Source organism: Sprattus sprattus, assembly GCF_963457725.1.
Source record: "Sprattus sprattus genome assembly, chromosome: 19".
Classification (NCBI taxonomy): Eukaryota; Metazoa; Chordata; class Actinopteri; order Clupeiformes; family Clupeidae; genus Sprattus; species Sprattus sprattus.
Genome location: NC_137917.1, coordinates 5,446,148 through 5,471,949, shown reverse-complemented (window position 1 = coordinate 5,471,949; position 25,802 = coordinate 5,446,148). Strand labels below are relative to the sequence as shown.

Here is a 25,802-nt window from a genome sequence, read left to right as displayed (position 1 = left end):
GTTCCCCATTTATGAAATGTGGTTTGACCTCCATAGATTAGATTGTGGTCCTCTGTGAGGCAAGCTCATGTGCTGAGGGTCCGGAGGTTTTCGTGTCTGAGCTACAACTATGATTTTATGCCTGAGGTGCAGCTACTAACAGTAACCAAGTATGTATGCGTTTGAGTGATTCTGCAGATTTCAATGGGGAGAAGAGAAGTCAGCTCTGCTTTACTTCCTGGTGGACACTTCATGTATTTCATGGGTGTGCAAATGACGTAGGCTATGCGTTTCCCTGATTTGTGATTAAAGGCAATGGAGAGATGCATAGTCCTTTTAAGTCGGTGTGTGCTTGATTAGCCTCGAGTAGACCTTGACAAACTGCATCAACTTCATTATCTACAAATTGTTGTAGTGTGAAAGTTTTAAAATTTGCTAGTTTCTCAAGTTGTTCAGAAGTTATATTTCTTTTGCGTCAGAGACATCCTTAAATAAGTGGACATCAGTAGAATTTACATCCAGGCCTAGTTTAGGAAGTCCATAGATTTACATGGATGCAAATTGTGTATGTTGGTTTATCTATGGATGGTTCACTCGCTGGTGTTGCTGCATATTGCAATGACAAACTGACAACATAACACAGGCCAAGTTTAAAATGTCATGATGCCCATCAAATTCGATGGTGCTTCTCAGCTAGATAGATTTCAATGGCTGTCAACGGTCAATCAACATTTAGTCCCTGATTTCGAAGCAGTGCTTTGAGTTTTATAGCCTGTTGGGTGAAAGTGGGTCTGACATGAGTTTTCGATCACTGTCCAAATACTCTGTGGGCCACTGATAGCTACAGTTAAAGTTAGCTAGTTTAGCATGATCTCAATTAGATAGATTATCACGGTAACATCAGAATTTGACGGTGTTTTTGTACTCAACTAAATGCAATGTGGATCCTTTCAATCGCCAAAATGGGGCTTAATTCTGTATCAGGAATCTGTTCCATCAGAGGTTAACAAGTGATTTAGGGCTGGATTTAGTAGGGGTGCAACGGATCATCATTGATCCGTGATCCGTTCGGATCATCTATTTCGGTTCGGCACACGCATGATCCGCGGATTGATTAATGAAAAAAATGTGCGCATGTTCAGTCCACACACAGCCGTAACCATTCCTGCTAGTTCCAGGGACAGAGCTACTTAACACGCTCTGGGTAAAAGTCTGCAACCCTTCCCTTTTCAATAAGCAAACAGTCCTATGGCTCGTTGTGATTTATTGTCCTCAGCGTACAACATGTAGAACAGTGGGCATGGAAAATAAAAGTAGGCTAGACTTCGGTGACTAATGTAACGATAACTGCTGCCTCTAGTGCTACATCTGTTTCCATATACTCGCGCTGCCACACAAACCTGTCGCCTAGGTTACCACACAGACGTAACACGTAGCTGACATAGCGATTGCTAACACAAAGAAAAACCTGCAACACAGCGTGGTCATGGCGAGCGGAGGAACAGAAGAACTTGAACGCCCCACATTTAAATCCCCTGTTTGGGAGCATTTTGGCTTCCCTGTCAAATTGAATGCAGAAGGAAAGAGGTTGGTGGATAAAACCGTGACGGTGTGTAGGCACTGTGGCACAAGAAAGCCATACAACAGTGGAAACACATCGAGCATGGCCACGCATTTACAGCGACATCACCCCGGTGTTTCACTGACAGGAGTGAAACCGAAAGCGGCTCAACAACCGCTCATCACCACGGCGTTTAAGCAGCCCCTTCCTCCACATGTTTATTTGTCTTGTCTATTTTTTGCTGATCCGAAAAATTATCCGATCCGTGACTCTGATCCGAGGAACGATCCGAACCGTGAGTTTTTTTGATCCGTTGCACCCCTAGGATTTAGTGATTTACCCAATTTTCGTTATTCTACCAAAATGCACGGAAAATAATTTCAGGGAGGTAACTATATGTGGCGCTTCAGACTCCTCTGCAGCCCCATTCTGTCAGCAGGCCCTGGAATCCAAGCCCAACCAAACCAACAAACCCTACCAAACTTCAGCACTGGTTTGGGTCGCTGTGTTTGTGGCGTCTGTTTGACGAGTGTGGTATGATGTAGGCCTGGGCAATTTTGGACCAAAAAAAATTTTGCTGGTTGGGTGAGATGGTTGTTTCTTTAGCCTAACTTGTGCCTGACTTTAGTCTACTTATAGCCTACTTTAGCCCCTACCCGTCCTGTCATTTGTGTTCAAAGTTCTGTTTCGAGTGACCTGCAATGCTGGTTATGTTTCCCAAGGCCCTTCACTAGTGGGGGACAAATATCATTGACAAATTCACTTAAAGCACTACAGCCTGCTGACAATTATCAGTATCAGTATCAGCTTTGTCTCCAGATGCTTTGTCTCACTAGATGTTGCCATTTTAGGGCTTATATTTCAACAATTTCTTAGTGATCATGCCCCAGGACTAGGGATGGGTATCGTTTGGGTTTTTTCCGATACCGGTACATAACCGATACTTTTAAAACGATACCGGTGCCTAAACGGTGCCAGAACCGATACTTTTTTTTTTTTTTAATTAAAGACATTAGGCTTATTTATTGCCAAGGCAAATAGTTTTCTTCAAATTTAACAATATATTAACTGTTTGAGGTATACTATAAATAAAAATAAATACAAAACACTTGGCTTCAAACCTTTTAACTTCAAACTATGAACAATATATTAACTTATAACAACTGTTTACAGTATACTTAAATAAATATAAATAAATACATAACAAACTCTGTACACACACTTCACACTTCAGTAATACTTTTGCAGAAATATGAGCATGTTTGCCTTCAGAGTAAAACAAATATTAATTAGTTTGCATTTATTTAAACCCACTGGTTTCGTGAATGTGTACTGCCCCTTTAAAAGTTTAGCTTCAGGGCCTCTTGAGTTCTCTCCCCTACACGCAATTTTGTTGTTGCATATGCTGCACGTCGCGTTGTTTGAATCTTTTTGTGCGAAATACAGCCACACTTTTGATCGTTTACCTTTCGACATTTTCTCCGTTATATTGATGGCTAGCTCTGTTTGTGCTTGCTCTGTGCAAGGCTGCCTGCTCTTCGCTGTCAGACTGTTGCAATGTTATTGTAGCGTCCAAGTTAGTGCTCTCTTAAGAACTCACATTGAGAAGGAATATCTTTGGATGAGACGGTAGCTCTCCGTTTAATAAAGCGTATCCAACTTCTGCAGAACAACCACACTTATCTTGAAACCGAAACCACACGCAAGTCAACCCATTACCATGGCAACTCCTCAACACAAATCCCGTTTCCACTAGTCCCATACGGAATGCAGCGTGAGCGACACAGGCGAGAGTCTATATTGGGAGATGGAGCAGTTTTATATGTGCCCCACGAAATCTGTTATCAACACAAAAAAGTATACAGATCGTACTCAGAAAGATCTACGCCACTAACGTTACTTCTCGTTGGTTATCGCTAGTTTTGTTAAATTATAAAAATTTTAATTAAAAAAAAAAAAAAAAAAAAAAATTATCTGCTCAGGCACCGAAAGGAAGCACCGAAATCTGCGTTGCATTTCGGTCCGGGTAGGTATCGGTTGTATGGAACCGGTGCCGTATTGGTACCGGTTCTCGGTACCCAACCCTACCCAGGACACCCTTAGCATGTCTCTGTTCGCAGCCTTCTTACTCAAATTTAAACACTAGCCACCACTGAACGATATAGACAATGAATATAAGCATACCCTCTTGCTATAACACTCCACATCAAGTTTTTCCATTTGTGTGTATTGGATTTTATGTGGTTGCATTGCTCTGTTGCATGTGATTTATGTTTGCAGAGGCCATGTGGCATGGTTGTAGTGCACATGTACGGATGAAATGCCCAAACCCAGACAGAGGCTTCGGTGGAAAATGGGTGTGAAAGTTGGTCTCTCGGCTCATATAGTCCACACCACTGCTGTCAGACCCATGAATGTTTTGCCCAGCTCACAGCCTCTGACTTGTCCTCGACCCGCATGGCACAGCTGTGACCATCTGCTGGACTGCCTCTGGAGACGTGTAGGAATCCATTTTGGCTCCTCACTGTTGAATCAGGTTTAATAGGAGGTGTTTCTTTTTTAGCCCCTTTCCCACAAGGTTGCATGGTGTAAGGGTTTAGTTTTTTCCCCTTTCTCAGAAGACCTTGCCGTTCTTTCTGTTTGGTTCAAAAGGGGGGAGTGCTTGATGCGGAGCTGCTCTTGAACGCATACAGCTTCTGTTCTTCCCTGTCTCTGGAGGCTCATCGGAGAGAAATGGCCACCTGGGGAGCACAGTTGTCTGTTGCCTGGGCTCAGCATTGACTCACAGTGGCTGTATTGGACTCTGATGGGCAATAATGAGAACTGAATAGGACTTCTCTTTGTTCTCCGTGCAGTGTTTATTAGAAGGGAACTTTCATTGCTCAACCCAGATTTGCCAGATCTAAGCTTAGCGTAGCCAAGATCCAAGCCCCTAACCGGCAGCATTCTTTTTTTTTTTGTGGAAATGTGGGGCACCGTGGCCATCTGTCCATTCCACCTTTTTCTCCCCATTGACCAATCAAAAGAACCTGTTATCTCAGCTGATCGTATGTGCAACTCGTATGCCACCATGTCAGTTGGGATCCATGTCCAGTTTTCTCTGGTGCTGTGTGAGAGAGGAAATGCAGTGGCCCAGTTAAGTCTCATCCAGCTGCGGCTGCATTCGTGCCCGTGACCCTGAGGCCTGACCCCCACCACACCCCCCGTGCCTGCACTGGCCAGCTCATCCGTGAGTGATTGTCACAGTCATAGTGACTGAGCTCCAGCTTGTTGGAGCTTTGCACACTCTGTCAGGAATGCTTAGAAGCATCTTCCTCAAAGCCTGCAGCAGGATACTGTGCAGTTCTAACTGCAACAGGAAGACCTTTATATGCCCAGCCCTGTCAAATGCTGCCGCTGCCTGGGGAGGCGAGAGTAGAGAGCCCCCTGCATCCCACCCCCATCTGTTTCTGTGCCCTTTCCTCTTCATTAAGGCGCCGCAGCCAGCTGGCCATGGTAATTGGCAACATCGGTGGACCTGGGCAGAAATGGCTTTGAAAGAGATATAGTTGTTACCTTGAATTCCCCATTGGACTTCTGCACTGTGCCTTCACTGGTTGCTAGATAGAACATTACAACTGTGCATAGGTTGTCACGCCGGTGGAATGTTTGCACGTTAAGTGGTAATTATTTTCGTGTTAAGTCTTTGAGCGTGTTTGACTTTGGACTACCGCATTACACAGGAGAAGCAGGATGTCACACCCCTGAAACGACATCATTAATGTGACCCAATCATGTGTTTGTGACGATTGCCATCCCAGCTGGAAATGAACCTTCCTGTTAACACTTTTTTTCCCCCTGTCTCTCTGAACAGGCTCCGGGAAGTCTCTGAGAAACTCAACAAATACAATTACAACAGGTAAGACAAAACCCATGAAAACCCATCTGATCAACCATGTGTGTGAATGCACTCGCTCTGCAGGAGTGCCACTCACCAGTTCCTTTATGGGGGCACTGCCGCCAATAAATATGCTTTGCATTCCACCAGACAGAGGCGGATGTTCACAGACTTTGAAATCTTATGTATTTCACCATAACTTAATTAATGTGCATAGGAAAGTGTTTAGTTTATGAAAGCTACTCCATACATTTTTCATGCCAGTAATTGGCAGAATTTCATTCAGAAAGTTAATTCTTTTTAAGTGTCTGGTTGTTAGCCGGTTACAGCCAGGTGCATTTAGGGAGATGGTTCCTCATGCTCAAAACATGAGGTTCTTTCCCAACAGTGATGGGCGGTAGAACAGATATAGCAGTCAGCCCCATTACACTGTCCCATATCCCTGGAAATCAGAATATGTGGGAGTGTGCCAGCTATAGAGTTTCAGCGCAGTGTCGGCCTGACAACTGCTGTGTCCATGTGTTGTGCAGCATGACACCTCCACACTCCCCTCCTCTGAATACACCCCCAAGAGGTTCAGGGTTTCCCCTATCATGCAATGGGCTGGGTTGGCCCACTGGCAAACTTGTGACACACGTGTTTGAGGAGAAAGCAAAATATAGCCTGTCAATCACGTATGCTTCCATTTTTAGTTTCCTATTAATCAGTTTAGCTCTCAGCTTTGTGTGAGTGGATAGCTATTTGCACAGGCAACCTTGCATGGTGTAAGAGTTTCCGCAGACAGCAGACAGAATTTCCGGGGAATTCCACAAAGGATGTTCGTATACTGCACAACAATTGAAAGTATTGGGCAGTAGTGCCTCTGAGTGCTCCGTTGAAGATGTGGCCATTTCCAGCTCTCATGTTCCACATTGCAACTGCTGCAACACTAAGCACGGGCTCATATCGGGATGGGGCCCCGCTTCTCTAGGAAGCCCAGAACATAAATCCCAGGTCTAATAAATAGGCATTGGAATTTTGCTTACCAGAGTTTTTGTTTTCTTTTGGAATTGCCTATGTTTTTTTTGCAAAGTAATTTTATAAAATATCAAATATGTATTTATTGTTTTCTAAAGCTAGAGAAGAAATATGTAAACTTTAATTATCTTGTGTACCATGTAAAGACTGCACAAAGAATAGTCCTTAGAGCAAGTTTATGGTCCTAGATGCACTTTCATGTTATGTCACTTATTACGAAAGCCCACTACTGTTCGTCCTCACCCAACCAGCTGAGGGACTCTGACCTGATATACTAGCTTGTCTGAATGTGTGTTCTAGAGGACAATTCAATATTCTGGGACTAGTTCAGGTGATTGAAATTGTATGCCTCCCTTTTGTTTTTTGCAGTCACCCCCACCTCAGTCTTCTTGAGCAGGCCACATTGAAACAGTGTGTGGTTGGACCAAACCATGCTGGTTTTCTCCTTGAGGTAAAATGCACAGCAACGTTTTTACTGACTAGAGAAAGGAAACTGTTAATTCAGGGAAAATGTTAATGTCAGACTGCATGCTGCATATATGATCTGAATAAGTAAGTTCATTGTAGAACTGTAAGTGACTGCTGGATATGAGCTTGACAGATGTGGTGATGCCTGATGTGGTGATTGGTGTGCAGGAGGAGGCTCACGATGTGTCTTTGTTTCAGGATGGGCGTGTGTGCCGGATTGGCTTTGCCGTCCAGCCCGATCGCCTGGAGCTGGGGAAAGCAGACGGCACTGAGGGGTGAGGCATTCAGTCCTTCAGCTTTTACTGATCCTCTTTAAAAAAAGAGAAAAAAAAGCACACATTACACAGCCTGAGGCCCACGGCCTGATTTCCTCCTAAACGCCTGGACTGCTCTCCTGGGCACAGCCCTCTTAGGAAACACTATCCTCTGCCCTTTTTTTATTAGCATTTTAAATATTGACCTGGCTCCAGGATCTGAATTTAGCCAATCATACTCTGTTGTAGTGACTGTGACCACAGGGCCCAATCAAGGTTCCGCTCTGTTTGTTTTCGTGCCGTCCTGTAGAGTGTAGTCAGCACATAAGGAGGCAGAATTGCAACATGTCCAACGCTGATTTATTTGTGTCCTTTTCAAGCAGCCCAGTGGTAAATCACCAAGGTTTTTGAGGTGTCTTTGTTTTTCTTTAACATCCAGTTTTTAAAACACTGCTCCATTTAAAATTTTATTTTATTTTTTATTTTTTTAAATGTGGAATTTATAGAATCACCACTAGTGATTGTGACATTAAATTAAATGTAGAAATGTCACCATCTGACTTAAGCTCTCTCTCGAGCCTGTGGGGAGACATTTTACCAACTTATTTGCTGGAGACTCCTTGTCTGTCTGTTCTCCACTGGGGTTTTGTGCCCGGTCTACAAGCCTGAGTGTGTGCACTTAGTAGATGTGCCTCAAGCTCCTGCCAACACCACTGCTGTCCAAATGGAACGTAAAAAAACCTTTTCTATTTTTTTCCCTCCCTCACTTCCTGCCTTCTAACTCTTTCCAGTCTTTTTGTCAGTCAGCTTGAAGACCCCTGAAGATAATGTTGCTGGCTAGGGTGCTTTTTTTTCCTGTCTTTCTGCAGCGCTTGTAGTTTGTGCCCAGGCAGCACTGAAACGAGCTGAGTTTCGCAGAGAAACTAAGATGGTGCAGATGGCAGTAGCCCTGAGCCATCAGCAGTGCTGCTAAGCTAATGGAAACGAGGCCTGTGAATTCTTCAACGGGTCTCCCAATGACAGCCGCAGCCCTGGAATGCAGACAGCAGTGCTCCTCCACACTGCCTCCCATTTGAAGTTTAAAGCCATTTAAGCAAAGCCTAATTTGGCATGCAGCCTTTGCCCTTGAAACAACAGAATAGTAAAAATGAGCATTCAAGAGAAGGCTCCGGCGGTACATGCCCTTTCCTATTCCAGGCCCAGCTAATGCTGCTTAATGGCATTCTAGCTCCCCATAGTATGCCCGGGGGTCTTCGGGAACTTGTAGTAAACTTTGAGGTCCGACTTTGCCGTATCAACAACGGCAATTTTATTTTTTACATGTTATAAGATACCACCCAAGAGTTCTACTTTTCTGTCAAATGTTGTTATTGCATTATAAGAAATGTTGTGCTTGTCTGATGATTAAAAAATGACAGAATAGGTCATGGTAAATTTACTTTATATGTGTGTTGTTTGTGAGGCATGATCTCTTATGAGCATTTATGAAGCAACACTAAAGTATTAAAAGTATTTAAAGGAGGCATGTAAAGCTGGGGAAGGATAGACTAAAAATGCCCAGTATGTAAAGGAGGCATGTAAGGTGCTGTGGAAGGATAGATTGACCACGCCCAGTATGTAAAGGAGGCATGTAAGATGCTGGAAAAGGGTGGATAAGCCACGCCCCTGTGTTGTGAGACTCTGTAAAGGAGCATCACAGGTAAGACACTGCATCAGCTCTGCCACATGCTGCCTCTTAACAACGCCAGACCATAACAACCACCATTTGGTTTGTCATTTAATATCTATATCTGTACATGTACCTGTAGGCGTGGTATACTTATGGATGTAACTTTCAAACTGTGCTTTGAATTTTGAGGCAAAGCAGCTGTTAAAATGGCTGTCTCCTCTGGTCATCCATTGATGTTACATGCATTGTAAAGTGAGGCACTCAGGGCAGAGCCTAGACAGGTCTTTATCCCGGAGGAATGACATGCAGCCAATTCTGATTTCCAAGGGTGTTGCCATGCTCGTCATCCCTATTTTCCCTCCATTCCAGACATGAGAAACAAAAAGAAATGCCACAGAGAATGAAACGTCAAAAGAGAAAGCCGAAAGAGCTTTTCCAACCAACCAGCGGGGCTGTCCAGGTGTGCACAGCTCGTCCCAGTGTGTGGGACACTAGGTTTGTAACTGATCTCCCGTCTTCTGTTTCCAGTTCAAAGTTGAGCAGTGGGTCAGGGGCAGGAAGGAGCTCCAGGCCAGGCAGGACTAGTGATCCGCCCTGGTTCCTGCCTGGTTCAGACACTTTGGGCAGACTGGCAGGCAACACCCTTGGGTAAGTTCTGGCAGGGGGCCCCCCTCAGTCATTTAGCCATTGGGGAATATTGGGCGCCCTCACGTCTACAGTGCCACTCCTGACTAGGGATTATATGTTGGAGTCCCTGAGTTAATGTAGGTCTCCCTGAAGCCTCAACAGCCTTATAAATGAAAGCTTAATGATCAGATTACAACCATTATTTTGGGTTCACTTAACATTTCAAAAACACTAATTTAGTCTGATCGAGCTTGAAGTTGCAAAAGCTGATCTGTGTCACATGCAAAAAAAAACTAAAAAAAAAAACATTTATTTAAGTGTGCGTTAGCACATTTTGGTCATGTGGGCGTATTATGTCTAATTATGATCATTCTCTTGCTCTCTTACTGAGAACCAGTGTCTACAACTAAAAATATATTTTAGAGACCAGATTTGTCAGTGTTATCAGTTATTTGGTGAACTATACATGAGGCAAGTAATCCTATCGGCACTCCTCCAACAAATGCAATTAAAGTGTACAATGCTTTAGCCTTAAGTCATTCTTTTCAGAAATACAAAAAGTAAACTGTGTACAGTGCTGTGTTGTAGTGATTTTCTCCCTATCTGACTGTCTGTTCTGTCTGTGTGTGCTCCAGGAGTCGTTGGAGCTCGGGGGTGAATGGTGGAGGCAGTGGTGGTGGCGGTGGCAGCAGCGGGGGAGGCGGTGCCGGTGGAGGCAGTGGGAGCAGCGGAGCTGGAGGAGGTGGTGGCGGGGGCGGTGGGGGTGGAGGAGGCGGTGGCGGCTCGTCCGGCCGCTCCTCAACAGCAGCGCGCGACTCACGTCGGCAGACACGTGTCATCCGCACCGGCCGAGACCGCGGCTCCGGCCTGCTGGGCAGCCAGCCCCAGCCAGTTATCCCAGCCTCGGTCATCCCAGAGGAGCTGATTTCTCAGGTAACACGGCACCCATCACACCGTCTTATTGTTACGGCAGTGTCTGTGTTGTTTGTCGGTATTTTTTCCAATGTACTTCTTACATTAACACACAGCGTGAGATTTTTCTGAGCACCTGTAAAGAGAAGGCCCATTGATATGTTTGTTCCTGCTGGTCGTGACGCGTTGTCTCTCCTCCTGTTCCTTACAGGCCCAGGTGGTTCTGCAGGGCAAGTCACGTAGTGTGATCATTCGTGAGCTGCAGCGCACCAATCTGGACGTGAACCTAGCTGTCAACAACCTGCTGAGCCGGGATGACGAGGACGGTGACGATGGTGACGACACAGCCAGCGAGTCTTACCTGCCTGGAGGTACGGCCACTTCGATGCTGCTCTCTTCTCTTAGAAAAATACATACAGGTGCAGTCAGATTTACAAGGATCCTAGCATCGTTTGTGTTTTATTTACTACACGGTCCAGATAAAACTTCCCAAGTTGTCAATGTACAATAAAGAAGATTGTAAGGACCATGCACTACAATAATAACTATATGCAGTCATTATTTGTTCTAAATACCTGTTTGCTTGTGGTCTCCACAGAAGACCTCATGTCACTGCTAGATGCAGACATCCACTCAGCTCACCCCAGCGTCATCATCGACGCAGACGCCATGTTCTCCGAGGACATCAGCTACTTCGGCTACCCCTCCTTTCGCCGATCCTCCCTGTCACGCCTCAGTTCCTCACGAGGTAAGCACACGCATGCGCTCGTGCACACACACACACACACACACCAGACACACACACACCCTCATCCCTCATCCACAAATGAGTTCAGTTTGTTTTAATCCAGGAGGCCTAGTATTTTATTTACCATTGTCAATCAATGTCGTAGGGATCATGCAGCCACTGTCTGCCATGTCTGCACAAAATGATAACCTATAGCAGGGAAGAGAGGCAGTTATTGATCTTAGTCATTGCACCAGTCAGTGCACACCCTTGGGAAATAAGCCTATAGTCTCAAGACACAGTAACTGTGCCTTTTATTTGTTGTTTTATTTGAAGTAATTTTATAACCTGAGTGATAACTTGACATTGCATCTTCAGAGCATTCCCCACAGAAAAAGTGGACATAGGTTCACATGCGCACATATTAATAGATTGGCCAATATATCTCTCTTTGCTCTTATTCTGTGCGCCAAGTCACCCAATGAAACTGAAACTTCATACTTTTTTCTGTTTGCTGTGCTGATTCTGACGGATGTGCAGAAATATAAGTTGGTCTTAGTGTTTTCACGGGCATTGGAAATAGTTTTAAGTTCAGTAATTTATTTTAACTTTTGTTGTATTGTGTCTCTTGGTGCGTGTTAGACAGTTGAATATCATAATAGAAATAGAATCTTTAGAGTAGCAATGTCCATGAGCCTTGGTGTTTCTCTTAAAAGCCCTCTTGGTCATACTCTTAATCCTTGACTATCTTCAGAGAGAAGCAGAATCCAGTCAAGAGCAGTCATTTTAGGTGAAGGCAAGTGTTTATTTTCAAGCAAACCTTGAGAGAAAAAACTGTCCTAGATTGAAAAAAGCACTGTGCATTTGAAGTGCTCTTAACAGCACTGGCCTCTGCTGGTGTACCAAGAAGCCCAAGTGTCTCTTACTCAATGGGTGTGTAGTGAGGCGTAGCGGTCCCCATCAGGGCGTGTTGGGGAGAGCATTCATATGCAGCCATCTGAGCCGTCTGGAGGCCACACTCTATCTGCTTTCCTCCCGAGAGGGGGGGAGGGTCCGCTCTCATATCTGAACGCACACTGGAATGCTTTGGCTGAAACGTTTAAATGCTTGAATAAATACTAGTCAACCATGCTGATATGCATTTGCACTTCCTTCCCCTTTTTTAAATGGCACTGGGTTATTTAGGGCAGAATAGCTGATGCAGTTGCTTTATGTTTCTGTAAACACTGTGCTAAAACCCTTGACTAACATTTTATGTAAATGAAACATGGAGTTTCTTCATTGCAATGTTCTTAGAGTGTGTGTGTGTGTGGGTGTATGTTAAGGGAAGTGTTTGTGGTTTGCTTTGAGTTCTGGTCAGAGAAGCCCCTCTCCCTTCAGTGAGCCCTCTGAGAAAGCCCCATCAGGCCACAGTGCTTACAGTAGCAGGGGTTCAGTGTTCACACACGCCCTGGAGAACCACTGCCGCCTACATGAGATAATCTAATGGGCCCTTGGCTGGACACCCCCTGTCATTTAGCCTCCAGGACTCCCTCACACACGGGATCTGGCCCCATGATGTGCACGGGCACGGCTCGCAGTGAGGAACACTGGAGGCCTAATGGTGAAGGATGTCCAGTAAAGAGGAACGCAATCATTTTGCATTATTCTTTGTTTGTGTGTTTTTTTTTTAACCATTTCATAATTTCTGACTTGTGTGTTAACACATTGGCGAAGACCAGAGCGTTGACGTCACACCCTCCTGTTTTTATTTTCCCATTTAATTCCACCCTCATTAGTGCAACAGTGTCTTTCTACTGAAGTTGGTTTCTTCATTTTCATCATGTGTTAACGAGGGTCTTTCCCAGAGAGTGGCTTACTTTTATCCCGCTGGTGTGACCCGATTGCATACCAGTTCTCCTTCTCCCCTTAGAGCGTGACTCAGAGCTGCTGCGAGAGCGCGAGTCCGTGCTCAGGCTGCGGGAGCGCCGCTGGCTGGACGGCGCCTCCTTCGATGCCGAGCGCGGCTCCACCAGCCGCGAGGGCGAGCCCAACCTGGACAAGAAGAGCGCGCCGCTGCAGAGCCCCGTGTCCCTCAGCGAGGAGCTCCAGTGGTGGCCGGACAAGGTGCGCCCCGCTGAACAAACACACACTGTATTACTGGTACACTGGTACATGTATCTTGCGTCAGTGTTTTGGAACGCTGTGGAGGAAAAAAGAAAGTTCTGGTGTCCTAGTGGTTCAGTCTAAACCATTTAAATCTAAAACCACATTAGTGCATATCAAGATCTTGAACCATTTATTCAGGGCAGATGCAGAGACTGCAAATATTTGTTTCTAATTTTTGGCCACACTGCGTCAAGTCATTGTGTTTATATTAAACCCCTGTTTTGTTTAGTACTAGCTTTGTCACTACTTTTGTGACTTCATAAGGCCTTTTCTGCATACTAAATGCAGCCTTTTCATGCTATTTAGATCACTAGTAGATGCACATTTGAAGGGGGCTGTGAATATGCTGGTGTTTGCTCCTACTGCGCCATATGCCAGTGGCTTCGTGACGCTAGCTGCAGGCTGACAGAGGATGTAATTAGTGTGACTGATGGGGGATGTAATTAGTGCCGCCAGCTTGTTTGGTGCCCGGGTTGAATGAGAACCTGCAGACTCCGGGCCCTCATCGGCTCATAGTGTGACACCTGGGCTCAACATGGCTGCTGAAAGAGCTAGAACATTTAGCTAATGGGCAGGCTGAAGTTGCTGTGTTTTGTAGGTAAATTAGTTATTAATTCATTGTTTGTTGGATTGTGTCCTGCGTAGGATGGCACCCGGTTTGTGAGCATTGCCTCCTTGTACTCTGAGCTAGTAGCAGTGAGCTCCAAGGGAGAGCTCTATCAGTGGAAATGGAGTGACCCTGAACCCTACAGAAACGCACAGGTAAAGCACCGCACAAGCTTTGACAAAGAACATAAATGCCTTTTAAACAATATATTGTGAATAAAATGATGGCCAAATTCATTTTCTGCATAGAGTTAACAGGCACAGTTTTCTAAGAATGTCAGGTTATGGAAATATTTTTGGGCCCTACTGTTGACGGTGACATCAGCTTTTCTCTCCTTCATTCTGTAGAATCCCTCGATCCATCACCCCCGGGTCACTTCCTTGGGCTTGACCAATGAGAAGATCACACTTCTGTCAGCCAACAGTATAAGAGCTACTGTAGCCACTGAGTCCAACAAGGTAAGAAACTGATGCTAACTGGAATGCCTGAATTTGATACGAGGGCAGTAGATGATGGTTAAGCAAATCTGGTTTTTAACCGTGTTTATTATTTAGAACTACAATACCTGTAAGCCACTCGCCTACAATACCCCGGCAGTAATGACTATGCAAGCTATGGAGTGACAAAAATAAGCAGACGCCTCTCCTGAGCTGTGGTTTATGTTTGCGCCTGCAGGTGGCGACGTGGGTGGACGACTCTCTGAGCACAGTGGCCTCCAAGCTGGAGCACGGAGCGCAGTCCTTCCCTGAGCTGCAGGGCGAGCGCATCGTCTCCCTCCATTGCTGCGCCCTCTACACCTGCGCACAGCTGGAGAACAGCCTCTACTGGTGGTGAGTGCACGCAGAGACACACACACACACACACACACACACACGGTCTGCTGAAAGCATCCACCTTAAGGACTAATTACCACTTGTCTCTAGTGTCCCCTTAGTAGACATCTTGTAAAGGAGTCCTCGTCAGGCCTAGAATGGCTGCTTCTGTTTTGTTCTTGCCACTCAGGCGTTGATTTATCTTATATTACATTGTGTTGAGGCAATTTCAGGATGCTGAGGCTGATTGTTTGAAATTGTCATCTGTCTTTCGCCCAGGGGTGTCGTGCCTTTTAGTCAGCGGAAGAAGATGCTTGAAAAGGCTCGAGCCAAGAACAAGAAGCCAAAGTCCAGTGCTGGAATCTCGTCCATACCCAACATCACCGTGGGAACCCAGGTCTAGAAACTTCTGCAGTCTTCTTATTCCCGAATCACTGAACTATAGTTCAGCACTGGCCATTTTTATGTTGCTGCTATTGAATAATGAATGTTGCTTTTAGGCAGAGAATGTATTTCTCATTGAATTCTTTTGGATGTTAATAGTCTTTCCCCCACCCTCATACCTGTACAGGTGTGCCTGAGGAATAACCCCCTGTACCATGCTGGAGCCGTGGCCTTCTCCGTCAATGCCGGCATCCCTAAGGTGGGCATGCTGCTGGAGTCCGTGTGGAACATGAACGAGAGCTGCAGGTTCCAGCTGCGCTCACCCGAGAGCCTCAAGAACATGGAGAAGAGCACCAAGACCCAGGAGACAAAGTAAGACCAGTGGATCCCAGGCTGGATACTCACTCTTTCCTCTAGTTGGGTTCTTTGGAAGTTCTGTTGGAAGTAGTTCTGTTGAAGCTCTTTAGCAGTCAGTCTTGTAAAATGGCACATGGTGGCCTGGGGATAGCCTTAATGTTGGCATGAGTTTGAAAGGTTGACGGTCTTTATGGATGCCGCTGTAATGGTAATAAATGTCCTGCTGGCCTGTGTTGTGTAGGACAGAGAGCAAGCCTGAGCTAGTGAAGACTGAGATGGGCCCCCCTCCTTCTCCTGCGTCCACGTGCAGCGACGCCTCCTCCATCGCCAGCAGCGCCTCGCTGCCTTACAGTAAGCCACTGCTCACACACACTCTCACTCACACACACACACACGCACACACACACACACACACACACACACACACGCACGCACTTAGCGCATCGTAACATGGTGGAAAGTAAGAGTGTTTGGCAAAGAAGGAGATATGGAAAAAATGACGAATTAGAGGCACCAGAAGTCTTTCACTTGTTTGTAGGATGATGTGTCATTTCCAAATACACAGTTAATATGAGCGCACGTAATTAAGCCCCAAAAATGATCTTTCATAACTACAGTGAATCTTTAAAAACTCTTCAGTGCTTGAGGTTGTGTATGAATTATGGCCTGACTGCACAGAAATGTATAGCTGTTGCCAAGCCTTGGTCCTGTTTAAAATAACAGACCTTTTAGAAAAATGGTTTCCATTCACAAAATGATACTGCTCTCAATGTGGGAAATCAATTCAGAGCTTATTTTACTTGATAATGAATACTTTGGCCTTGACATGCTGCACACTGCAACAGTTTAGAGTCCAGAAGAAGCTAGAAATTATGGAAACATGATTCATCGTCTGGTGAACATTTTTAACATGGAAAGATAAGTACCAAGATCCCAAATAGCAGAGACAGTCATAACCTAAACCAGTAGTCACTTCTAGACGGTACCCTTACAAAAAATATAAGCCACAAACCAAAAAATCTTTTCTGGCCTGATTTCTATTCCTGCTTTTCTCATGGGGTGGAGGGTATCGAGAACCGGTTCCAACTTGTCTCCGAGGTTATCGATTCCTTTTATCAATGGTGGCATGTTTTTCAGTTGTGCATTGCAAAAGCTCATGCGTCATGACCCGGTGCCTGCACAAGGCTCAGGGTCTCACCAGTCTTTGCGATATGGTGTTTATGACCTTAACTGTCTACTGCGTTTTCGCTTGATTCACTCGTGCGTACTTCAGATACAACAGGCTAGGGCTGAACGATTTGGGAAAATAATCTAATTGCGATTTTCCCCCAAAATATTGCGATTTTTTTAAATGTTATCCCTTTTTTTTCTCCAACAAAACGTACTGAATGATTTAAATATGACACAATATTAGATACATTTAGTGTGAAGTATTCTTTTCCACATTTTACATTTGTATTTAACTGCTCATTACAGAAACAAATCGGTGACTTGCCACTGTGCATTTAAGTTATTTAAAAAAAGTCAAGTATAAACACAAGGCATGCACTTTTAAAATTGGCCTTATGCAGTAATTGCACTTCAGGGTTAGGGTTAGGATAAGGAGTTTTACCTTAAAATAACAGCTTTGCAAATTGGGGCGCTACAATGACTTTTAATATGGAGAATCGCCTCTGTGCCATTGCCATACCAGGGTCCGTAGGCAAATGACTGCGTTATGTAGGTGTGCCTGAAGCCGCCTGGTTTTTACTGTCTACCGAACTGCCGAAAGTAGCTTATTTGCCGTCTTGTGTTGCACTTGCTTGATGATTGACTGTGTTAGGACAGTTGTTGACTAACTAGTTGGTCATAGTGTCAAAGTAAGCACATTTCCAGAGATTTCGCTAGTTTGAGCCACTTGCATCTCGTTAGTGATTAGCAAGTGATCCGTTATGCTGCTCTAATACCTGTGTGCAAAATTTTCCATCTTAAAAAATAAAATTTAAAAAATCCGGTTTTTATTTAAGTTGCGGTTTGAAAACCGCGTCTCATCATATTGCGATTAAACCGCAAATGCAATTAATCGTTCAGCATCATCCTTTTGACTTCAACCAGCTACCTCTAGTGCTGGGAAGGGCACTGAGATCAAACAAACCATTAACTAATTTTCTGCCATTTCTGCTTATTAACTTTTCAAAATGAGTATTGTAATTCATTCAAATGTTATTTGGCATAAATGCTTTTTTTTTCTAAAGAATTGATTATACTGTTTTATATTTGTTTTCCAAGTTCTATCCTTTTAAGAAAAGGAGCATTGAAATTCATTTAACATGTTCAAATGTTATTAGGCATAAACGCCACACTGTTTTCAGACTTTTTATCCACAAGGAAATTGTATCAGGAATCAATGAAGGAATCAATAATCAATCACAGATAGGCAGAATCAATAATCCCATTAGTGCCTGTAAAATGTGATCAATAGCCCTGATTAGTGGTGGTGCTAGGACACCGTGCTCCTGCGTGTCTAACGTGTGTCCTGCTGTCCTGCAGAGCGGCGGCGCTCCACCCCGGCCCCTAAGGAGGAGGAGAAAGTCAACGAGGAGCAGTGGCCACTGCGTGAGGTGGTGTTCGTGGAGGACGTTAAAAACGTCCCCGTGGGAAAGGTGGGTGGTGCCCGCGGACCGCCTGATCCGCTTTGTGCCGACGGAACGAGAACGTCTCCTGGCCCGCCTCCTTGTGTCGTTTCAGAAACAGATGTAGATGCAGATGCTTACATAGCCACGGTGCTTACATAGATCTGGTTTTATTTTTATTTGTTTTACTTTCCTGCTGTTGTAAATCTTGTCTGCCCACTTCTTGGGGTAGACAGGGTTTTTTGATGTTGCAATTTTTTTCCTAGATATTAGTCTTTGAACAGTATTGGAAAATAAAATTTTAAACATACTGTAATTATATTTTGGCAATATATGTACAAATGTTTGGAATGGCTTCAATTTTATGTATACTATTTAAAGATGTTTTTAGATTTGTAAAGATTATATACATTTTAAAGGTAGATGTACTTCAAACGTACGTGTAAGGAACCCGTATAGCCGCTCTTTGAACTGTATGCTGTGTCTTGTCTCTTGTGTTTGTCGTGTCTTGAGTGTTCTGTGTGTGTTGCCTTGTCATGACGCCTCATTTGCAACAGCTTTCTCTTTTGAACTCAAGGTGCTAAAAGTCGATGGTGCGTATGTTGCTGTAAAATTTCCAGGGACCTCGAGCAGCGTGAGCAGCCAGAGCGCAGCTCCCACTGACTCTGACCCCTCCTCACTGCTGCAAGACTGCAGGCTCCTCAGAATAGATGAGCTACAGGTGTGTGTGTGCTTCCTCTGAGTATCAACTATAGGAGTATGTGCACACATATGGGGCTGTGCTTATCACTATGATGACACCCTCACAAGTGCACACTGCATACTCACATTCACATACCACACCAATACATACTCCGGCTCCAGAATAGACTAGATACATATAGTTTATAAAGAAGTCACGCTAAGATCTAACTGAAGAGGTTTTACGCCTGATTGTGTGCTTGATTTTACTGATTAACTGTGTTCTTTTTGTCTACAGGTTGTAAAAACTGGGGGAACTCCTAAAGTTCCCGATTGCTTTCAGCGCACACCTAAAAAACTTTGCATCCCAGAAAAGGCTGAAATTCTAGCAGTGAATGTTGACTCCAAAGGTCAGTTCATCCCATTTAAAAATAAAAACCTTGTTCTCTCTGTGTGTTTCTCTCTGTGTGTTTGCCAATGCCAATATACTAACCCTCCCTCCCTTTGTGCTGTATCTTCTGCAGGAGTCCATGCCGTGTTGAAAACAGGCAGTTGGGTTAGGTACTGCATCTTTGACTTGGCTACTGGGAAAGCTGAGCAGGAGAATCACTTTCCTACCAGCAACCAGGCTTTTCTGGGTCAGAGTGAGCGCAACGTGGCCATTTTCACTGCAGGACAGGTCAGTGTGGCACCCTCTCACTCCCTCTGTGTGCTCATTAGCCTAAGGCATGCTTACCTCCAAGTCTGCTGTATAGATGCTTACTAGGGAGCCACTATCAGAAGTTGTGTTCTGTTTATTAAAATGAATCAATTAAGCAATTCAATTTAAATGACTAACGGCGTAAAACGTATTTCCTTTCACATATAATTTCACATTTACGGTTTATTAATTTCCCTGTTATGTTTGTTCTTCAATCAGGAATCCCCTATTATACTGCGTGATGGCAATGGCACAATTTACCCCATGGCCAAAGACTGTATGGGTGGGATAAGAGACCCCGATTGGCTGGATCTGCCGCCCATCACTAGCTTGGGCATGGGAGTGCATTCTCTCGCCAATCTCCCCAGCAACTCTACCATCAAAAAGAAAGCTGCTGTCATAATCATGGCTGTGGAGGTAAGGGCTGCACTCTACTTCTGAGGGACTTGTTTTAATGTTCAGCTAGGATCCTTTCATTGGTAATTATGTTGTGTCTTTGATTGCTCCACGTCCAAAACATGCTTAATGCATCATGAACCAACAGCCATTGGGTTAAACTTTGTGTGTTTGTGTGTATGTAGAAGCAAACCCTGATGCAGCACGTGCTGCGCTGTGACTACGAGGCGTGTCGGCAGTACCTGGCCGGTCTGGAGCAGGCGGTGCTGCTGGAGCAGAACCCCCACGCACTGGATGCCCTGCTGGGCCATCGTTGCGACGGCAACCGCAACGTGCTGCACGCCTCCGTCTCTGTCTGCTTCCCTGTCAGCAACAAGGAGACCAAGGAGGAGGAAGGTACGGCCTGCCACACCGCTCTCTTAGCGCTGAGCCCGTAGGGGGTCCTATAAGCAACCAGTCGGGCTTAACCATAAGGAAAGAGTTATCTAAAAGTGCTAGTAACCTCTCTCTTCCCTACCTTGTAATAGTTAGTAATAAATATCTCCTCTATGAAAGTGGACTAGGCGTGCAGAAGCAGCTTTCCTGGTGTCCTGCTTCTTGTGTTGCTCACTGTTCAAGCCTGCCTGTCTTCCAGAAGCCGAGCGCTCGGAGAGGAACACTTTTGCTGAGCGGCTGTCGGCGGTAGAGGCTATTGCTAACGCCATCTCGGTGGTGTCCAGCAACAGCTCTGGCAACAGGACTGGCTCTTCCAGCAGCAGAGGGTGAGGGACCAGTAGCTGCCGTAAAAGTTTTTTGTAATTCCTTCTGTGACATGGCTGTATCACCGCTAAATCCAACAAAGAAACTGTTGCCATATTCTCTTTAAATTTCGCACCACACATTGATGAAAGAATACTACTGGAGTTTATTTTAAATATATTGTGTTCAGCTCTGTGATGACGCAGTGTGTGTGTGTTCTGTGGATAAGGTGCTAATTTCTGTCTTCTCCTCCCCAGTCTGCGTCTGAGAGAGATGATGCGACGCTCCCTCAGAGCTGCGGGCCTCGGGCGCCACGAGTCTGGGCCCTCCTCCAGTGACCACCAGGACCCCGTGTCCCCCCCCATCGCACCCCCCAGCTGGGTGCCAGACCCCCCGCCCATGGATCCAGGTTGGTTCCCCAAAGCTATTAACTCTGCTTTGCACAAAGTTGTTAGCAGTCACATTAATCCACCTCCTCCTCCAGCCCCCTTGTTCATCACTGTGACAGACTAACCTCTTACTTGTGGTTCTCTCTGCTAGATGGTGACATTGATTTCATCTTGGCCCCTGCAGTGGGTTCCCTCACCACCGCATCCACCGGCACCAGCCAGGGCCCCAGCACCTCAACCATACCTGGTTAGTCAGACAGACAGACAGACAGACGTCAACTAAGCTGTGCACAGAAGCAGTCAGACAGGCGACAGAGGCACCACGTAGATCTATCTGTTGAGTGCATCTCCATTCATGGCATTAGTGAGAGTTGATGTGTTATTTTGGTTAGGTACATTTGGTTGTCTGGCTGCGCACCATCATTCACACAGTACTGCAAATTATGAAGAGCCTTATATGGCATGTTGAGCAAGGTGTCTGTGCCAGCTGTAATATGTCGTGTCTCTCTCACTCTGTCTCTTTTAGCAGGGCCATCCACGGAGCCCTCGGTGGTGGAGTCCAAAGATCGCAAGGCCAACGCTCACCTCATCCTCAAGCTCATGTGTGACAGCGTGGTGCTGCGGCCTCACTTGCGCCAGCTCCTCTCCGCCAAGTACGCACCCTCTGTTTGCTTTTAATATATACAGACCGCTCCCTCCGTCTGGGAGTGCAGCGCCAGATTCTCTTCTCTGGAAAAAGGAGCTATGATTGGCATAAGGTTGCATGTCTTGATGGTGTGTGTGTTTGGCAGGGATGCACGTGGAATGACTCCGTTCATGCTGGCAGTGAGTGGGAGAGCCTACCCAGCAGCCATCACGGTCCTGGAAGCTGCTCAGAAAATAGCCAAGGGTGAGGATCACACAACTAATTCCGTTTGAGTGACAGTGGGGGGAAGCACATCTTTGATGGTGTTCCAGCTCCAGTAGGAATGCGTTTCATTAAAAGCCGTCCATCTGTTTGTGTTAGGGGAGTCTGGCAGCTGCGATAAGGAAGATGCGGACTCTCTGTTCATGGAGATGATTTGCCCGTCTGGCACCAACCCGGACGACTCACCCCTCTATGTGCTCTGCTGCAACGACACCTGCAGCTTCACCTGGACCGGCGCCGAGCACATCAATCAGGTGAGCGCCACTGTCCCGTCCATATTAGGTAGTCAGGATTGGCAGAGATGGATTTGCTATATTTGTTTGATAATTAAGTGTGTGTGGTTGTGTTTTTGGTTTGTTTCCTTTTTTCCAATTGATCCTGATTGTAATATGTCATTTCCTCCCCCCCTCTGAAGGACATCTTTGAGTGCCGGACGTGTGGCCTGCTGGAATCTCTGTGCTGCTGCACAGAATGTGCCCGAGTCTGCCACAAGGGACACGACTGCAAGTACGTCCACACCTGTGCCCTTCTCACTCACTCCTACTGACCCCTACGTTCTCTTCAGATGCCTCGTCATTCCTTCCTGTTTGGGTCAACTTATCTGATGGTTTTTTTTTGCTCACCTGATGTATGGCGGCACATGCCAATAAGACGACCTTAGCGACTGAAAGGCTCCTTTGTTTCTTGTGTGTGTTTCCAGGCTGAAGAGAACCTCTCCAACTGCATACTGTGACTGCTGGGAGAAATGCAAGTGCAAGACACTGATCGCTGGGCAGAAAGCTGCTCGCCTGGACCTGCTCTACAGGCTCCTCACAACCACCAACCTCGTCACTACCCCCAACAGCAGGTACACACACACACACACACACACACACACACACACACACACACACGTAATCACCTGCATGTGCACACGCGTGCAAAGACAAACTGAGCTTTAAGACAGTAGACCAGCAATTGACACCAGACACAGCATCATGGATAAAGCTATCTGCTCATGCAGTTTTCAAATAAACGACCTCTGCAGACCAGTCTGATCTATAGCGTGTGCAGAGGAGATCTCGCCGATGTATTTGCCTACTGCAGCAAAAGTAAATCTGCACATTAAGCGTGTGCACCAACCTGACCCAGTGCTTTTGTTCGTTCATGTCTCTTGTCACACACTGTATTTCTGTGCTCTGCTGTGCTGCCATTGTCTTTCTGTGTGCCTCATCTCATCTCTTTCTCTGCTGCCTCTGTGCTTGCAGGGGGGAGCACATCCTGCTGTTCCTGGTGCAGACAGTTGCCAGGCAGAGTGTGGAACACTGCCAGTACCGGCCGCCCCGCATCCGGGAGGACCGCAATCGCAAAGCTGCCAGCGCAGAGGGTGCGTGCCACTGATTGTGTGTTTGTGTGTGTCTGTGTGTGTGTGTGTGTGGGAATGCCTGTCTGCATGCGACAGGGTATGCGTCCCTTTACAGGCCCTGACATTTTCACAGCATGGGCTCTTGTGTCAAATGTCATTTAATAGGGCGTATGATTTACTGTCCTATTTGAATCTTGCAAAAATAAACATGGTGCCAGTGCGGCGTAGGCAAATCGTAACCCTCATGAGGAATGACCTGGGGATTTGCCCTGTGGTGTGGGTTGCTGTGGCTCCTTGGAGCCTGAGTAACTGATATGTGCTGACTATATGTGTGGGTGTGGGTCTGTTGTAGACTCAGACATGCCGGACCATGACCTGGAACCTCCACGCTTCGCCCAGCTGGCTCTGGAGCGCGTGCTGCAGGACTGGAACGCCCTCAAATCCATGATCATGTTTGGCTCCCAAGAGAACAAAGACCCGTAAGCCTCCACTCTCTTCATTACGGATCAGTACCTGCTGCAATAGGGTCACTGTATAACCATCCATAGCATTTAACTGACATGAAGCAAACTCACATGTGATTGTGAATTGAAACTGTAGATGGCAGTGAAGGTTTAGACCTGCCTGCCATAATGTGTGTGGGTATTTGAGAGAGGGTGAGAGGATAAACGTATGAGCTTTCTATATTGACTTATTCTCTCTCTGTGTTGTCAGGCTGAGTGCCAGCAGCAGGATTGCCCACCTCCTCCCTGAGGAGCAGGTGTACTTGAACCAGCAGAGTGGCACCATCAGGCTGGACTGCTTCACCCACTGCCTCATCGTCAAGTGTGCTCCAGACATTACAGTAAGTTCTGCCTACGATCAACAGAGTATCAGTAATTCAGAGTCCAAAAGGGCAGTGCATTATTATTTCTAGTTGACCTGTTCCTATTTCCTTAGCATGATATTTGGTGGGTGCGTGTGTGTGTTTTATAGTTCATCGACACGCTCCTGGGCACACTGGTGAAGGAGCTGCAGAATAAGTACACCCCCGGGAGGAGGGATGAGGCGGTAACTGTCACCAGGAGGTTCCTGAGGTCGGTGGCTCGTGTGTTTGTCATCCTCAGCGTGGAGATGGCCTCATCCAAGAAGAAGAAGTAAGCACTAGTACTGAAATGCATCCTAAACTGCGTGGATTTCAATATCCATACTGGCCTTTACTTAAGCTTCAAATACAGCCAGTTTTTATAGGACTTGTCTGAAAAAATATGAAATGTGTTTGGATATTAAAATGATCTGAGCTAATTTTCCAATGACATGAAAAAAGGATCCTTTTTAACGCTGGTGTTTCTCTCTCCTCAGTAACTTCATCCCGCAGCCCATAGGGAAGTGCCGCCGTGTGTTCCAGGCCCTGCTCCCGTACGCGACGGAGGAGCTGTGTAACGTGGCCGAGTCTCTCATCGTGCCCGTACGCATGGGCATTGCCCGGCCCACCGCCCCCTTCACACTGGCCAGCACCAGCATCGATGCCGTCCAGGGCAGCGAGGAGCTCTTCTCCGTAGAGCCGCTGCCACCCAGGCCCTCCCCAGACCAGTCCAGCAAGTGAGTCCTGCGATGCCAACATGGTCTCTCCGTCTCCGTTGCTGCTTGTCAGGAGATATTTCTTGTAACTTTAACTAATCTCACAACTAGTAAGGATTGTGTGTATTTGGGCGTCACAGCTTGTTAACCATAGGATGTTGCAACATCTCTCCTTCTACATTCATGACTTGGTTCTTAGTCATGAATGATCTATCTCAGACTTCTCTCTGGGTTATGTTGCTTTTGTCTGGTCACTGTGTTCCGCTATGTTTGACGGCCGTGTTGTGTATTGCTGTGTTTTCTCAGCTCAAGTCAAGCAGCCTCCTCCTACATCATCCGGACCCCCCAGCCCCACCGCAACAGCCAGTCCCAGCCTGTCCGCGGGCGGGACGAGGAGCAGGACGACATCGTGTCGGCTGATGTAGAGGAGGTAGGGAGCCTAACGAGTGTTTCCATTAGTGGTCACCCCTCATTTGCTGCCATGAAATTGCCTTTGCCCTAAAAGGCAGTGGACATCCCTCCTAAAAGACTTTTTTTGTGCCCATCGTTGCTCCAGGTGGAGGTTGTGGAGGGAGTTGCAGGAGAGGAGGATCACCATGACGACCAGGAGGAGCAGGGAGAAGAGAACGCAGAGGCTGAGGGTCAACACGATGAGCATGATGAGGATGGTGAGTGCTGCTCTCACCCTCAACACCCTGTACAACACAACTAGTTAACAACAGACCGTCTACTAGTTGACTTAACAGCGTCACTGGCAATGCAGTTCATTTCTCTATATCCCTCTCAACCTCATCCAGGAAGTGACATGGAGTTGGATCTCCTCGCTGCTGCTGAGACCGAGAGTGACAGTGAGAGTAACCACAGCAACCAGGACAATGCTAGTGGACGGAGAAGCGTTGTCACGGCAGCAACTGCTGGATCTGAAGCAGGTACTTCATTTCAATGATGATAAGAAAGAAGGGGAATGGGAAGTTCTCAGTCATTCATTTCCATACTGCCATGGTCACCACACAATGAGTCCGCATCGATACTTACATCTGTTAAAGACCCTGCGTTTTGGCTCTGGAATTCTTAT

The 25,802-nt window shown here is 46.1% G+C and overlaps 1 protein-coding gene across 17 annotated transcripts in view; it reads left to right on the top strand.

Moving 5' to 3' along the window:
- ubr5 (ubiquitin protein ligase E3 component n-recognin 5) overlaps nt 1-25,802 on the top strand; it is a 38,012-nt gene that overhangs the window by 2,758 nt on the left and 9,452 nt on the right. For 6 of the 17 annotated variants that reach the window (XM_080858248.1, XM_080858262.1, XM_080858259.1 and 3 more), the window contains exons 2-37: nt 5,394-5,438; nt 6,804-6,885; nt 7,101-7,177; nt 9,354-9,473; nt 10,088-10,385; nt 10,576-10,735; nt 10,963-11,112; nt 12,986-13,197; nt 13,885-14,001; nt 14,194-14,304; nt 14,522-14,676; nt 14,938-15,055; nt 15,230-15,414; nt 15,641-15,750; nt 17,929-18,161; nt 18,589-18,732; nt 18,991-19,102; nt 19,217-19,371; nt 19,612-19,809; nt 19,974-20,184; nt 20,423-20,549; nt 20,784-20,935; nt 21,067-21,162; nt 21,442-21,568; nt 21,707-21,804; nt 21,922-22,076; nt 22,238-22,329; nt 22,523-22,669; nt 23,070-23,188; nt 23,520-23,646; nt 23,882-24,011; nt 24,143-24,303; nt 24,509-24,748; nt 25,034-25,157; nt 25,284-25,395; nt 25,525-25,656. In XM_080858248.1, the coding sequence (XP_080714374.1) occupies nt 5,394-5,438; nt 6,804-6,885; nt 7,101-7,177; nt 9,354-9,473; nt 10,088-10,385; nt 10,576-10,735; nt 10,963-11,112; nt 12,986-13,197; nt 13,885-14,001; nt 14,194-14,304; nt 14,522-14,676; nt 14,938-15,055; nt 15,230-15,414; nt 15,641-15,750; nt 17,929-18,161; nt 18,589-18,732; nt 18,991-19,102; nt 19,217-19,371; nt 19,612-19,809; nt 19,974-20,184; nt 20,423-20,549; nt 20,784-20,935; nt 21,067-21,162; nt 21,442-21,568; nt 21,707-21,804; nt 21,922-22,076; nt 22,238-22,329; nt 22,523-22,669; nt 23,070-23,188; nt 23,520-23,646; nt 23,882-24,011; nt 24,143-24,303; nt 24,509-24,748; nt 25,034-25,157; nt 25,284-25,395; nt 25,525-25,656 (5,132 nt within the window). Of the gene's footprint in view, nt 1-5,393; nt 5,439-6,803; nt 6,886-7,100; nt 7,178-9,353; nt 9,474-10,087; nt 10,386-10,575; nt 10,784-10,962; nt 11,113-12,985; nt 13,198-13,884; nt 14,002-14,193; nt 14,305-14,521; nt 14,677-14,937; nt 15,056-15,229; nt 15,415-15,640; nt 15,751-17,928; nt 18,162-18,588; nt 18,733-18,990; nt 19,103-19,216; nt 19,372-19,611; nt 19,810-19,973; nt 20,185-20,422; nt 20,550-20,783; nt 20,936-21,066; nt 21,163-21,441; nt 21,569-21,706; nt 21,805-21,921; nt 22,077-22,237; nt 22,330-22,522; nt 22,670-23,069; nt 23,189-23,519; nt 23,647-23,881; nt 24,012-24,142; nt 24,304-24,508; nt 24,749-25,033; nt 25,158-25,283; nt 25,396-25,524; nt 25,657-25,802 lie in introns of all 17 variants that reach the window. The other 11 variants (XM_080858253.1, XM_080858252.1, XM_080858251.1 and 8 more) reach the window with 5 other exon arrangements.